General features: G+C 51.8%; 1 protein-coding gene and 1 long non-coding RNA gene across 6 annotated transcripts in view; one reads left to right on the top strand and one right to left on the bottom strand.

The window, feature by feature from the left end:
• The window catches only part of LOC116524277, a 21,284-nt gene extending 7,008 nt beyond the window's left edge, over positions 1-14,276 (top strand). Inside the window, exon 2 of the long non-coding RNA XR_004257249.1 lies at positions 13,767-14,276. This is a non-coding gene — a long non-coding RNA (uncharacterized LOC116524277). The remainder of the gene's footprint in view (positions 1-13,766) is intronic.
• TTC7A (tetratricopeptide repeat domain 7A) overlaps positions 1-16,058 on the bottom strand; it is a 156,383-nt gene that overhangs the window by 76,576 nt on the left and 63,749 nt on the right. For all 5 annotated transcript variants that reach the window (XM_032239477.1, XM_032239481.1, XM_032239476.1 and 2 more), the window contains 3 exons: positions 3,445-3,523; positions 2,469-2,626; positions 1,786-1,849 (listed from right to left, as the gene is read on the bottom strand). In XM_032239477.1, the coding sequence (XP_032095368.1) occupies positions 1,786-1,849; positions 2,469-2,626; positions 3,445-3,523 (301 nt within the window). The remainder of the gene's footprint in view (positions 1-1,785; positions 1,850-2,468; positions 2,627-3,444; positions 3,524-16,058) is intronic.

Genomic DNA, 16,058 nt, shown 5'->3' with positions numbered 1-16,058 from the left:
CTGTTAAAAAAAAAAAAAAAAAAAAAAAAAAAAAAAAAAAGGTGTTTCAGTGCAGTCTCACCCAAGGGTGGAAGTGATGAGATGGGCGAGAGGGGATGGGAGTACTGGCTTGCATCTGGGGTTCCATAATACAAAACTAGGGTTCAGTATGTGGTCAGAGTAAGGGCCCGTTTTCTGTAAAAAGCACAGTGTTCTCCCATGAAAATCAGATGTGGCACATGGACACTCTAGCGCCACAGCTGCTCATGAGTGAGATGGCTCTCCCCTGGGCAACCACTTACCCACCTCACAGGCAAACATTTTAGTACAACGCCCTGTCCAGCTGGCACCCCCAACCAAATATCCACACCCTACACAGGAACTCTCAGATCCGACACAGGCCAGCCCCGACTGAGGCAGGATACAATCCTTCTGCCCTGAAGACCAGCGCCTGCTCCTGTCTACTTGCTGCAATGCCTGAGGCACCAAAGGCAACCTGATTACCAAGGCTCTCTAAGCAAGCCCTGGCATTGCATAGTCCCAGATATCCAAGGGGACATTCGTTTCTGGCTATTCAGGGATCCTGCTCATGGGGTCTTGGTTTCTTAACCTCTGCATCCACACACTGCTCTCAGATGCATTGTTTGTTAAAAAACCTATTTCTCAACCCAGTGGTTCCCAGCTCACCAGCTCTGATGGGCCCCTTGGTTGGAGGACTTGGACCTGACTGTGTAAATGGCTCCTCTGTGCTTGGCTTCTGCTGCTCCTGCCCCACTCTTCCTGTCCCCCTTTGGACCAGTCTAGTCCATCCTTCATCTTACCACCTCCTCAACCACACAACCACACTGCATTCTCCTTTGCTGAGCCCCCAAAGTGCTTTGCCCTGTGAAAACATTGCTTGGTACCATGGCCAGCATATCCGCGCATACACCAGTGTGTACATGTGTCCATATGCATGTGTTTGCCTCATCTTCCTGCCCAGGACATGAGCCATGGGTCCTGTGGAAAAGTCTAAACAGCCAAATTCGCATACGCTTTGTCTAGTGTGTTTGTCTTCTCCTCTGTGTTCTTTTCCCGTAGCACTCATGCATGGACATCCTGCATATTGCGGTTTTTGATTAATTTACTGCCCGTTTTCCTCATTAGAATGCTAGCTCCATGAGGGAAAGGACTTTTCTCCGTGTTGTTTGCTGCAACATCTCTGGCATCTAGAACAGGTCCTGGTACAAAGTAGATGCTCAAGAAATAGGTGTTGTATGAATGAATGAACTCTTTTCATAGGCACGTTTACCTTTGTGAGTACTGTCATCTTACAGCGGAGGAAATGAAGGCTCAGAAAAAATGAATGATTTGCCCCAGCCCTCAGTTAACATGCAGAACTGGAACCCGAATCTAGACTTTCTGACTCCAAAGTGCATGTTCCTTCCATTCCCTACCTTCCATGTTCTCATATCTGTCACGGCAGAACACAGCTATGTAACATTTACAGAACACAGCTATGTAACATTTTACTGTTGCCTTGTTGATGATCATCTTTTTAATCCCAAAATAGGTAGATGGGGCCTCAGGCACTCGGTCCCTACTTATCTGGGGACAGAATGCAGGTCTCCAAATGAAGCCTTCTGCAGCCAGTCCCAAACCTAATGAGCAAGACTTGCCTACAGTATGGGGGGTCAGGGCCAAGTTTGGGAGTCTCCCTGAGAGACAGAGTTTGGCTAGGTCACAGGTGACCTGCACCTGGGCCCCACAGCCTTACCCCATAGGGTCAGAGGACCAGAGACCCCTGAAGGATGTCCTGGAGCTTACCATGGACTCGCTGATGAGGAGGAGCAGGAGGGCTTCCTCGATGTTGTCCTTGGGGCAGTAGAGGCTGAAAGACACAAATGACAGGCCTGGCTAGAGCACGCACAACACCAAACAGCACCACTGACCCACCATGCCAGCCTTCTTCCCCGGAGTCAGCACCAGCCCTGTAAGGTGACCCCTTCCTGCATAATTCATGGGCACCGGATACCACCTGCCCCAGAGTTATGGATCCAAAAGGCTACGGTGGGCGGTGACTGCTGGGCTGGAATACTATGGATGCTCCTGAGGAGGAAACATTCCTCCCAGCACCAGCACTGCAGGGAACAGCCGGGGCAAGGAGCAGGGAAGAGCCAGAACTACACTCTACTGGTTGGCTACAGGCCCTACCTTCGATGAACGGCACACACAAGAGAGGTGTATCAGACAAGACTACTGGGAAGACAGGTAAGCTCCAAATGATTTCTTTGGCTTCCAAGTGACTTATAGGATTCTTTCCACAACCTGTATCCCAACACCTGACTTCTCTAGTTGATCTGGCTCCTGCTGAGACTAAGGAGGCTGCCTGGCAGTATGCTGAGTGGAGACTGGAGGGGAGCATGGGGTGAAGAGGGGGCCACCTCTGGGGACCAAACCCTGCATGTGATGTGAGGCTGGCGTGGTGCAGTTGGAGGGGTAGAACTTACTTGTCTCCTTCATAGAGGTGAGGTTTCCGCAGGGCCTGTGTAGCCAAAGAATTCTCCTCCTTGCCCATGAACTCAGGCAGAGGGTGGGACAGGGGGCTCCAGTAGCACTCCTCACTCAGGGAGTGCAGCAGGACCCCTGCCAGGTGCTTGGCTGCCATCTGGCAGAGAGGGAAGCACTCAGACCCAGGCACAGTTGTCAGCTCTACCCCAGCATGACCTAGAATGCCCTCCGCCCATCACCCAGCTGAATCTGCCCCCCTTGCAATGTGTGGCCCTTTGGGTAGGCCCCCCAACCCCACTCCCAAGGAGCCCCCTTGCTCCTTCAGTCCCTCCCACACTGGGGGTCCCACCCTTCTGCTGGCCTCGGATGGCTCCTACCTCATCTTTTCTCTCCTTTCCTAGACAAGAGGAGCATTTCCTCCCTCTCCTGGCCCCATGGAGCCCAGCCCCGCTCTGAATATTCAGCGGGTCCTTGCAGTGTTGGGAAGAGCATAAAACCACAGGCATGGGCAGCTCTCCTTCCCAGATGCCTTTCTGATACTCAACTGAGAATTATAGCATAAGAAGCAGCTGTGGCTCTGGTTTTGATGAACTAAGGCCTAGGAGGGCAGGCCGATGCTGGGGCAGGCAAACAGGGTCAACGTTATTTATTAGGACCATAAACAAATCCCTAAAAATTCACATAGCACCTTGCTAGTGGTGGTAGCAACTGTGTTAACACAGTTTGCCCAGAGAAGGGCTGGCAGTAGATCTGACATCTGATTTAACGTGAGGGGCTATCTGCAGTGCTGCAGAGAGGAGGCTGCACCTCCCTGGCTGGGTGGGAAAGGATGCTGACACTGATTACCAAACTCCTCCACGAATGGGCAGGAGACCTACTGCCAGCCCTGCTTCAGGGGCTCACTGCAAGGACTGCTGCTGTCTCCCACCAAAAGTGACTCCTGAATAAGCCAGCAGAGCCAGCACCCCACGTTACCACTTTGAAGTTCTGAGTTGCTTTGGTCTCCACGGTCCGAAGCACCTCCCGGAGCTCTCTCATGCCCTTCACGATGTTCCTGGTGGGAGGACGGCAGAAGTAGAATCGTTACCAGCCTAGCTCCCACAAGGATGCTCTCAGCACACCTGCAGACCCCAGGAGGAGCTCCTGCTGGAGTTTTATTTGAACACATTAAATAACTGGAGTGAAAAGTTAAGAGTTGTCACACCAGGGCTTTAGAGGCCCAGGACATCAACGAAAAGGAGGGAGGATCCCTTTTCCCCTAGTCCCTTCCCCTCTACCCCCCCAGCAACTTGGGCTTCCGGTTTACCACCAAAGGGGTACCAAATTGAGTATCTCAAACAAGAAGTAACCTTGGTCCAAGAGGCCTGGGCTGGTGTCAGGCTTTCTGACCTGAGTCAGCCCCAAATTCTCCAGCTTTACCTGCTGTATCTGGTCAATGCTGGATTCCATCCTCCCCTCTCTGTCCCTAGTACCACGGCCCCAGGCTGGCCTGCCTCATCTTGGGCCTTGATGACCACACCAGCCAGTCTTACCACTTCCAGTCAGCCTTCTGTGCCTTGAAAAATAGTTTTCAAGCTTTTAAAAGTGTGAGCCATAGTGAGAAATACATCTCACATTGCAACCCAGTATCCATACTTCCCTGACATAAAACCGAAGTTTCTCGACTCAATATCCATCTCTCCTATGTGCAATCGACACTGAGGTTTTGTTTTCCTTCTCCCTCTATCCCTGTTTTGTAACATGCTGGCTGCAGCCCACTAAATAAATCTTGCATTCCCACTAACAGGTTGTGGCCTGCAATGTGAAAAGCTGCTCCCTCTGCTCCTTGGGGGTCTAGTGGATGCAGGAAGGTCACCTGGACCCTCTGCAGGTCTACCCCTACAGCGGCCCCAGGGCTCATAGAATGCAGTCTAGGCCCTCAGCATAGCTTCCTGAGGCCGTGGGGCCTGCCCCTCACCTTTCTCCTACCTCAGCCCCCTGCACTCAAGCAAGTCCTTTCTGAACCTCCACAATTCCCTATGTCATGTCTCATCACTGGCTTCTCCTACTGCCTCACATGGCCTTTCCCCACTTCATCCTTCAAAAGCCAGTTCCAGTGTCACCTCCTCCTCGAAACTTCCCCAGGCCCCTCTCCATGCTGCCCTGCCTATTACTTCCTCTTCTGAAGCAAGTATCTCCTCTCAAGGTCATTTTCCACCTGCAGGTCTGATCCTCGCACAGCATGGCTTCCTGAGGGCCAGGTGTATCACTCCAGTGTTCCTAAAGCTCTGCCCCAGCAGCTCCTGCCATGTAACATGTCCTCAGGTTGTTCCTGCTCATCTGCTCAGGGGGTTCCCCGTATCACACCGCACAAGGGAAAGCAGAGGCTGCCAGGCCGGCTTTAGAAAATTTAGAAAAATTAAAATCATGGATGGTGAACAGCCAAAGCTGGCAGCCAGGAAAGTCACATAAGCCCCTTCTTCAACTTCATGCACAAAACGGACTCCTGGAGGCTTTGGGGCCTGGGAGCCACAGAAGGACATGTTTGCAGATCAAGTCCCTTGCCTTCTGGAAAGCTCTGGCTTCAGGACACACAAGCAAAAAATGTGCAAACTACCAACATTACAAACAGGGACCCTTGTTTTCAGGGTTAAGAATGGAGACCCCTGGGGTATGGTCAGAGTTACACTGACCTTCCCTACCCTGCCAAGTGCCCTGAAGACTCGGGAAGGACAAGCAGGACAGGGAATCTTAGTCCCCTTAGAGACCATCAAGTCTGGATGCGGTCTGTAAAATGAGGACTTTGCTTTGCTCAGTGTCTCCCAGACTTCTGTAGTCTGCATGCCACATTCACCATGTTTACCACCAGCTGCACATCACCATTATTATTTATGTCATGCTTTTCTTTATATCTTCCTTCTTCTTTTAAGGTGAGTACATGACTCACCTTAATAATAACTTACCACCAAAGGGGTACCAAGATTGAGTATCTCAAACAAGTATTTTTTTAAAGTTAGTATTTTTAAAAAGTTAGTGTGCACATCACTTAAAACCACATTGTGTGTCACTAGAAGTATTTGTCCCACACTCTAAGAAATGATCATTTATTTTATTTATTTGCAGAGATGAGGTTTCACTATGTTGCCCAGCCTAGTCTTGAACTCCTGGACTAAAGTGATCCTGCTACTTCAGCCTCCTAAAGTGCTGGGATTACAGGCATGAGCCACCATGCCTGGCCAGAAATGATAGTTCAGACAAGAGGGTCTCAAAATGTGGTACTTGGACTATCAGCATTGGTATCCCAGGGACCTGTTAGAAATGCAAATTCTGAGACCCCCTCAACCCAGGCTTGCTGAATCAAGAATGCTGGGGTGGGCCAGGCGTGGTGGCTCACACTTATAATCACAGCTCTTTGGGAGGCCAAGGCTGGGGGATCACTTGAGGTCAGTAGTTCAAGACCAGCCTGGCCAACATGGTGAAACCCCATCTCTACTAAAACTACAAAAATTAGTCAGGCCATGGTGGTGTGTGTCTGTAGTCCCAGCTACTCCGGAGACTGAGGCGGCAGAATTGCTTGAACTTGGGAAGCTGAGGTTGCAGTGAGCTGAGATCACGTCACTGCACTCTAGCCTGGGCAACAGAGTGAGACTCTGTCTCAAAAAAAAAAAGCAAAAAAACAACCTCTGGGGTGGGGCCCAGCAATCTGGGCTTTATCAGATTGCCAGGGGGGTTCTGATGCACACTCAAGTCTGAGAACCACTGGTTTAGGGGATGCCCCAGGGTCTTCTAGTTCTCCTAGTCTAAGAAGTCAGGCTTCAGAAGGGACAATCTGACACAGTAACCCCAGCGTTGCAAGCCAGTCCTCAAGTCTGTAATCCTGGGAAAGTGAGGCAGCCTCCCTAAGTCCCAGTGTCTTCTCATTTCCTCATAGTGCTTTGGGAAGATGACATACATAAAGCCCCAAGCACACCCAGGCATGTGGTAGAGGCTCATTAAATATTCTTTTCCTTTCTCCTTCTCGTTTGGGTCTTGAAGATCATATGATTTACATTAAAGCATGGAAGTTTGGGAGCTAATGAGTACGAGAGAGGACACAAGTGCCTGCAGGGTCCCTCCAGCTTTGTGACCACCTTCCTCCTGCCGGTCCCCTGTCCCACAGAGGACAGAAGAACAGGATTTCTGGTAGACTAACCAAGCTCAAAGATAGGCCTGGGCCCCCCACAAGAAACTTCTTTGGTTCCACTGAGGCCTCTGTCTCAGAAAATAACCCAGAGCTAGAGAGCAGGCCATAGGCCAGGCCAGCTAAGGGGACAGCCTGGCACCAGCCACCAGCAGAAGAGAAGAAAAAGACGGACTGCAGTAAATTGAGTAAAAGGACAGACCTCATGAGCTCCTGGAAGAGAAAAGAAATGACTGATTCTGGGATGTCAGTCTGGGACAACCCTGGGAGCTGGGCACAACAGCAGCAGGCTGAAGACGGCTGGACTCCGGGGCTGCCCAGGGCCGTGTGGCCCAGAGGAGGCCAGTAGGTCCTGGGACCTATGGGTGATTTTCCACTCTGTGGGCTACCTGCCAGCCTCCTCCCTGGCAGCCTGACCCAGGCTGCTACCAGGAGGCCAGAGCCAAGAATGACTGTGGCCCCTTCTTCCCACTCTACCGCAAGGACTGTCCTCTCTCTGCATTGTCGAATGAGCTCAGCCTTTAGACTTTACATCATCAACACTCTTGGACCAGCAGACTGGCATTATCTGGAAGCTTGGGAGAAATGCAGACTCCCCCCAGCACAAACACACACACACGCATGCACATGCACACACACACACATACACAACACACGTGCAATTAAGGAATCAGCACTGCATCTTACGCATCTTAAGATTCTGTACCTAAAAGTTGTGTCTTTTTACTATTTTCAAATCTATAAGGGATTTTGGCATGTAAACCATCCAGGAATTCTTTAGCAAGCCAAATAATCACCCTCAGGCATGTTTTGGATAAATCTCAATTTTTATTGAATGCCCTTCAAGAAAAAAACCAATGCAGAGGTCCCGGTGGCCAGGGCTGCAGAGGGAGAGATCTGGGATCCCAGCTAACACTGACCTGGGAATGCCCCAGTGATGGTGGGAATGCCCCTCTGCCTCAGCTTACCCCTCTGAGAAATGAGAAGGCATACAGGGCTTCTCCAGGGTTCTGCAGATGGCCACGAGCCTGAGCAATCCCGTCCCAGCTCTGAAGCTGCCAGTGCCAGGTGGAGGTGGGGCTTTTCCGAGCCATTCCTGGCTGCCCTGCCAGAGGCCAGCTTGAAAGATCTCTTTGTTCTCGTCTCTCATGCTGACCTTTCTGAGCAAAGCTGCCCACTTTTAACAATATCCAAACAGGGCCTCAAACAAACCCTGGCCCAGAAACAGGCTGCGTGGGGAGAAGCCAGGAAGCCATTTATTCCAAGTCAAGTAAAGCCTGGTTGGCCAGGAACAGAGAGAGGTGTGGGTGTGATGAGGGGTCAAGGACATGGCTCATCTTAGGGGGGGCCTCTAGGTGGGATGTATGAGGGGCTGGCAAGCTCCCTGGTCCCCTAGGCGGCAGCAGGCAGAGCTGCACATTTCACAGAGCCCTTCCTTTGCCTTACTCAGTCTGTGCAGCTTCCGATGAGGTCAGTGAGGGAGGCAGGCTTCATTATCCCAGTACTAGTACAATGTGTGGCTCACAGAAGGTGCTCAAGAAATGATTGCTGAATAAATAAATCCCCAGGTTCCAACAGGAAAAAGAGAGCCTGGAAGACTGCCTTTCCAGGCCATCACTTACCCAAGAGGAGAGGCAGGCTTATGGCAGGCACAAAGGGGTTCAGATTTTCCACTGAAACCCCTGAGACCCCTGAGAAAGACAACACCTGTCTTTCAACCCTGAGACCCCTGAGAAAGACAACACCTGTCTTTCAACCCTGAGACCCCTGAGAAAGACAACACCTATCTTTCAACCCTGAGACCCCTGAGAAAGACAACACCTGTCTTTTGACCCAGGATAGCTACATTTTCTTCTGGCCGTGTAAACTCCAGAACTCCTGGGACTCCATTTACTAAGTCTTTACAAAGTGCCAGCTGTATACCAAGTGCCTGGTCATCAGCTCTGTTCACAATAGAGCTTAGCCAAGTATGTTGCATACTGTAAGTATTCAAAAAATATTTGGGGAGGACTGGGTTTGAGCTGAAACAGAGAATGAGAAACTACATGGAACTGATGGCTGAATGGAACCTAAATAGATACGGTGCATATGGCCCTGCCCATTCCGGGGCCAGCACTGCTAACTGTGTATGAAAGGTTACCAGTCAAAGACCCAGAAGTGCATAGCCAGTTGGCAGATCCCAACAGCTGAACGGGTGAATCAGGGGACAAGGTCAAGTGAAGTTCAAATGGTCATCAAACTATTCACTCCTGTTACCTTACTGACTGAGTTAGGTAAAGAAAGGGCTCTGCGAAATGTCCAAATTCTCTGTTTCAAACACTAGAACCCTCCACTTCACCCCAAGCCCCAGAAGAGGGCTGTGACATTTCCCTCCTGAGGCAATGAGGATGTCTAGGTGCCAGGCTTTCCTTTCTAGTGAGGCAGGGGATGGGAGTGGGGAAGGGTGAGGAGGTGGGTGCCAAGAGTCGACAAAGGCTGTGCATTCAGAGAGGCTGGAATGGTCAGGGTGAGTCTCAGAGGTCACCCTGTCGCTAAAGCATGACACACAACACCAGGAGGCTCTCAGAATGGACTTCACTGTTGGGTGATTGTGGCCCCAGAACCCCAGATTTGTGAGAACAGTCTGACTCCTGTCCTCCCCTAGCCCTGCATATACCAGGTGGCTGCTAGAACAAGGCAAAATTACTGCTGATGGAACACACCTATCATGGGGTCACACCAACTGCAGACTGGGTTTTCTAAGGTGCCGCTGCTGCCTCTCCAACTCAGCATCTAGCTAGAAAGGTGGAGCAAACACACACACACACACACACACACACACACACACACACACACACGGAAAGGGGCAGTGCTTTCACAGGCCTGAGCTACACGCCAAGCCCTGGGGAACTCCCTTAGAAAACACAACCACTCTCTTCTCTATTGTTTGATTTTGGTGTAGTGAACACATGTTGCTTTACTAATTAAAAAAAAAAATTAAAAGAACAAGCACAAAACATACAGCCCACCCAGTTCAATGTGCATGGCCCAAGCTCACTCTGGGCCCAGAGCAGAGAATGGGTGCTATCAGGCCTAGACGGAAGGAAGGGAAATAACCAACCCAAAGAGAAATGGGTCCTTGCCCACGCTGGGTGAAGAAGCAGAGTCAGCTCACGTTCTTGTTCGTGGGAGATGCCCAGGCGCTCATCCTAGTGTGGTCAGAGCCATTGACAGGGATAGCCAGCTTCCCTGGTACTGCACTGTCCCCCTCCCCTTCCAGGTCCCCATGCCTCACCCCTGGAGCTGTTTCATGCAAAGGAGAACCAAGCTCATTTCTGGAGGCTCCCATTTAATCAGGACCCCGGGCCCAGCAACCATTGCCCCTCCTCCCCAAAAACCATGTCAGAAAGGTGCCCCCTCCTGGCAGCTGGGAGGCCAAACTGCCTGGGGCAAGGCTCCAACCAGAGTCCACGGCTGCCCTCTAGTGGTGCTGAGGAGAAGAGACACCCTCCACCCCTACCGCCTGTGGGCCTCCCAGCCCCCTACCCTTTACACTGAAGCCTCCCAATTCCTGACGGCCTTTTCAGGCCTGTGCCTTCAGTTCTAGCTCAATCAGGAACTCTATCATCTGCCACGGAGCAAGGGGCAGGAGCCATCTGGGGGAATCAACTGCTGAATCAATAGGGCAAGGCTCCTGGAGGAAATTAGCATCCCTCAGATATCCTGACGAGAAATTGGGCAGCAGTCTCAGGCTTAGCCAGCAATCACCATCCACTGTACACAATGGACAACAGCACACTCTTCAAATTAGGTCAAGTCCTCAGTGGGAGGGACGAGCTGACTCTGGGGGCGGGCACTGCCTGTGGCTGTCTGGCCCCATCTGACCCTGTTCTCAGCAGGGTCTCCTCAGTTCTGCTGGCTGCTGGGTCCACCCCAGGCCCATGTGGGAAGGAGCTCAGGCAGGAAGCAGGCTCCACCATCCCTCCCTCTCCCTGGGCCCCTAAGAAACAGCAGTACCTCTGCTCCACTCCTGGTCCCTTGGGGTGAACTGCCCCTCAGACACCTTCAGGGTCCACCCTATCCCAGGCAGCACCCCTACCTCTCTGCCTCTTCCCCCGCAACACAGAGCAGCACCTGACCATCTTCACCATGGGCTCCCCTCTGGGATGGTCACTCCATGAGGGGAGGGGACCTCCTGTCCACAGCTCAAATCTCAGTGAGGGCGGGGCACCTGGCCCATAGCGGGCACTCAGAGGCAACCCAAGACAAGAACTGAGGGCCTTTCTCTGGGCTTCCTCACCTAAGCCTGACTCCCCTCACTGGGTCCCTGAACACTGAAAAGGGTTTCTCCCTGCTTCCCAAACACCCCAAGAGCCCAGGCTGGCAGGATGGAATGTAACCAGCAGAAAACACTGCTTGGACTCTGCAGCCCTTTAACAGACCGCTCAGAGCTGCCCTAATCCAGATGAGCTGACGTCAGAATCTGACAGGTATTCTGCCTCTAGCACCTTAAGCTAAGACAGTGGTTCTCAACTGGCAGCAACTGTGTCCCCCCCAAACATATGCCAATGTCTGGAGCCATTTCCGGGTGTCATACTTGGCCAGGGGGAGTTGGGGGATGGTGCTCCTGGCATCTAGTGGGTAGAGCCAGAGCTGTGGCTAAAACTTACAATATATGGGAGAACCCCCGCAATGAAGCTAAAGTTACCTGACTCAAAATATCAACAGTGCTGAGGCTGAGAAACCCTGGGCTAAGGTAGCTTTATATTATTTTTTAACTTGCTAACAACAAATGTATTGAAAAAAATACTGGAACTGACGATTCGCCTACGAGGATATCCCTGTGACCAAAGAGCAGTGTGGTATTCAAAGGCTGGCTGAGGCAGACCTGCTGTGGGCAGAGGGTGTGCTGGGCGTAGGGCTGGACAGACCCAAGTTCAGCACCAGGCTTGTGGGGTTTACACCTGTGGGCCCCAACTTTGGTCAAGTTACTTAACCTCTCCTTCCTCAGTAAAATGGGGATTGTATTAGTTCCTGCTTCACAGGATCATACAGAAAGGCATTCGCATTCTGCCAGCATGGAGTAAGTATTCAACAAATATTAGCCACAATTATGAGGAAAGGTGCACAGAAATTATTTACAGCCCAGCAAGGCACACAGGCCGCAACTCCAGCTCCTCTGGGCTGGATGGATCATGGGAAATAGACAGAGGGGCTGGCTAACTGCCACATGTCCTGGGACTGCTACTTATACTCCAAGACTTTTAAATGTTTGGGCGGTTTCCTTGAAAAGAAACTATGACGATGACTCAATTTCTACCCCTCTTCACACAGTGAGGTCAGGGTGGGGTGGAGCCAGGATCCTGGCTGTGAGGACCGAAATGGTGCCTCAGGAGGAAAGAAGACGAAGGGAGGGGGTGGAGCTATAGGAACAGAAAGTGACTGAAATCCCTTAGGCTTTGGTGGGGGGTGATGGTCAGTCAATGCCTCTGCCCACTGCTGCATCACACACACACACACACACCCCCCCCCGGGTCAGTCAACTCCTTTGCCCACTGCTGCATCATACATGCAACACACACACACACACACACACACACCCCCTCTCATGTTCGGCCTCAACACAGAGAGCAGACAGGGGAAGCAGGCTCTGGGGAGGGTGGGGCCACCTGCAGGAAGAGAAGACATCCTTTGAGAATGGTGATTCAGGGTCCCAGAGGGGCAACAAGAAGGCACACAGTGGATCAGCTCCATGCTCCCAGCCATCACCAGGCCTTGGCTTCTCCCAAACACCCATGGGCTGCCTAGGCTGTCCTTCTATGCCCCAAAATTTTGAAATGGCATGAGTTTCAAGGCCACTCAGGCCCGAAGCTGGAATCCTCGTGGGTGAACTCGGGCGAGTGACTCAATCTCTCCAAGCCTCCCTCACTAGTGTACGGTCACCTGACCTTCCCAGAGCACTGTACACCAAGCACATGGTCCAGCCAGGCCCCCAGCAGAAGCATGACTGCCACTGGTCTCTCTCCCTCTTTCCCTCCTGGCTGTCCTTGATGTTCACCTTAATGTCATACCTGCAGAAAATTCAGTTGTGGGGAATGGGAACAGGCAGCCCCTCAAGGTGGCTGTGGGGGACCCTTAGCAAAAAGGAAGTTAACAGCAGTGAAAATACTCAAGGTGTTTTACGTTCCTTCCCTCTCACTGGACCCTCATACTCTCTGGGACATGGACAAACAGAAGCCCCATCTTAGAGGGGAAGAAGCCAACTAGCGGGGCAGGCAGGGAACTGTTCAGGGCCACAGAAGGGCCTCCAACCCTGGGACCTCACCCTTAACTTCCTCCAGATGGCGAGCTCACCCACCAAAGTTTCCACACCAGAAGCTGAGACACAGCACCTGCAGGGTATGAGCATCCTTGGGGAATCCACATAGGCTGGCAGCACCCCAAGGGTGGTAGCCCAGGGGCTCAGCAACAGGATTCCCACTGTGGACAACATAGCCTATTAGATAAGAGGGTAGCTCAGAAAGTCAGCCACGCCGTGCACACATAATCCTGGCTCCATCAAGGACAAGTCACTTTTGTTCCCTGTGCCTTAATTTCCCTTCTGTGAAGCAGGAATGCTTAACTATGATGCTTCCCTCAGGGAGTATGAGGAGGACTAACACACACGCAAGTGCCTGGTGCAAATTCAGCACTTCCTAAGTGGCATGCATTATCCTAACAAATATTCCTGAAATGGATGAATGAAGGAGACAGAGTATCCAAATTAGACCTGTACCCTCCCCACGAAATCTATTCCACAAGGCTTTCATGGATAAGAACAGCCCCTCTGCCCGTGGTGCCTGTGCAGGTCCTTGGGAGGGAGGACTTGAGGACTCCTTAAACTCTGTAGCACAGGGGTCAGCAAACTGTTTTCTCTGAAGGGCAAATAAAGACAGCAAATTTTTCAGGCTTTGCCATGAGGTCCCAAATGCAGCTACTCAAGTCTGCAGTGAGTTATATGTAAATGAATGGGTGGGGTTATGTTCTAACAGATGTTTATTTACAAAAACTGGCGGCAGGCCACCCTTGCCTTCCAGGCACAACCAGGTCCATATGGGGCTTCCTAAGTCACTGAGAAGTCAGAGTGGCGACACCTGCTCCTCCTTCGAAATCTCTGCAGGCAGAGCTGAGGATGGCCTCTCCTTGGGTCCCCCAGATTCATTCCCGGGAGCTCACAACTGGCAGAGGGAAGAGGAGGGTGCTCCAGGCAGCAGCCCTGTGGGAGTGGTGGTCTCCAGCTTCAGCTGCAAGGCCATGAAAACAGGAACCAGCCCCCTCAGCCACCGTTTCTCTGAAACCAAAGCTCAGCAACCGAAAAAGGATCAAAAAAGCAGACGGTGGAGGTGGAGCGAGGCAGCTGCGCTTCTCAGTGCCCCTGGGCTGTCCCCAGCCCCACCTCTGGCACAGGTGGTCCAAGGAGCCCGAGACTCCATGGCGGGTCCTACCTTTTCGGGTGAGCTGCCTCGGCTCTCCCAGCCTCCACATCCACACATTCCAAACAGAGACACCACTACCTCCCTGACCTACCACTTGAGAAATTACAGAAAGAAAACACAAGGTGGCTCATGTTTGGGCCAGCAGCCTCCAGCTGTGGACCACACAAAAATAATAAAAACAAATGATAATGCTGGCTTTGATTATCTTCGCTTTTTTTTTTTCAGAGACAGAGTCTTGCTCTGTCACCCAGGCTGGAGTGCAGTGGTGGGATCACGGCTCACTGCAGCCTTGATCTCCTGGGCTCAGCAACCCTCCCGCTTCAGCGTCTAGAGCAGCTAGGACCACAGATGTACACCACGACGTCCAGCTAATTAATTTTTTTCTTTTTTTTTTTTTACAGATGGTCTCACTATGCTATCCAGGCTGGTCTCAAACTCTTGGGCTCAAGCAATCTTCCTGCCTTGGCCTCCCAAAGCTCTGGAATTACAGGCAGGAATTCTAGGCAGCTGTGATGTATCAGGTACCCTGGTAGGTGGGTGGGTGTTCACGTATAACACCCCACAACAATGCTATGAGGAGGCAGGCACGGTCCTCACCTCCACCTTACAGGTAAGGAAAGCAGAGCTCAAGGGACTTGCCCATGGACACAAAGGCTTGTCCTAAGAGCTGGGATTCACTCCCAGGTGTGCTGACTCCAAAGCTGTGCTTCTCACTGTCCTGTCTGCCAGGCATGAGACAGGCTGTTTGTTTCCCAGTAGGGGCCTTTCCACCCTATTATTCTTTTTTTTTTTCTTGAGACAGGGTCTCGCTCTGCTACGCAAGCTGTAGCGCAGTGTGGCACAATTATAGCTCACAGCAACCTCCACCTCCCAGGCTCAGGCGATCCTCCCCCCTCAGCCTCTCAAGTAGCTGGGACCACAGGCACATGCCACTAAGCCTGGCCAATTTTGTTTATTTTTTTGTAGAGACAAGGTCTCCCGATGTTGCCCAGGCTGGCCTCAAACTCCTGGATTCAAGTGATCCTCCCGCCTCAGCCTCCAAAAGTGCGGGATTGCAGGTATGAGCTACCCCACCTGGCTCCTTCCACTGTATTCTTTCCATTTGGAAAATAGGGCCTCATGCAGTGTCTGATCCCACAACAGCAAGGGCAAACTGGAGAGAAAGAGAAGGAAGCGGGTGTAGCCCATCCCCACCGCCCGCCCCGGGCCAAGGGTCCTGCTGAGGCAGGACTGCCTCCCTGAGGCCGACGTCCACCTGCCTGCTGCAGTCATCACAGCCACAGCCTCCTGGAATTGACCTCACCACGTCCTGTTCCACATTCTAGACAAACAATTCCACCTCCTCTTTCAAGTAATTGAGAACTCAAGCTCAAGTTCATTGATATGTAACTCTATTGGGCAGGGATACCAGCTAGATGGAAAAGCTGCCTGGGCCAGACCCCTGAGATTTGGTCAGACTGCTCCCCTGGCAGTCCCAGAGCACCTGGAGGCCCACTCCATACAAGGGCACCACAGCCAACAGTTGGCAGCTTCACAGGCCTTTGCATCCTCTTGGGAGATTCATGATCTACCTTCAGGCTCTGGTTCTAGAGATTCTCAGGTCTTCAATCCATTGTTTCCAAACTTATTTGGCCATGGACCCTCTCCTGCAGATTCCTGCCGTCCTACAATCCTCAGCCTCATCCCACCCTCTCTGACCCTCCCAGGCTCCTCTTATCTCCCCTGCCCCCAACAGGGCCCAGATTAAGCCTGACCGGCTGCAGTCCACTATGTGCCCAGGTCCACCTATCCCTGAGCCCATCTCCTCCTCAACCTTCACATCGAGCAACTTTGTGGGGAAGGGAGATGAGCAAGAAGGAAAGAGGCTCACAGCCAAGCCTAGGTGAAAAGAGCAAGCTACAAGCAGTGTGTCCTCTAGGATACTATTTTGTTGTAGTTGTTAAAAAAAAATCTGTGTTATCTATACATAGAAAAAC

The sequence above is a fragment of the Sapajus apella genome, unplaced genomic scaffold (genome assembly GCF_009761245.1).
Source record: "Sapajus apella isolate SASKATOON/1434 unplaced genomic scaffold, GSC_monkey_1.0 scaffold44, whole genome shotgun sequence".
NCBI lineage: Eukaryota > Metazoa > Chordata > Mammalia > Primates > Cebidae > Sapajus > Sapajus apella.
This window is presented reverse-complemented; position numbering and strand designations above follow the sequence as displayed.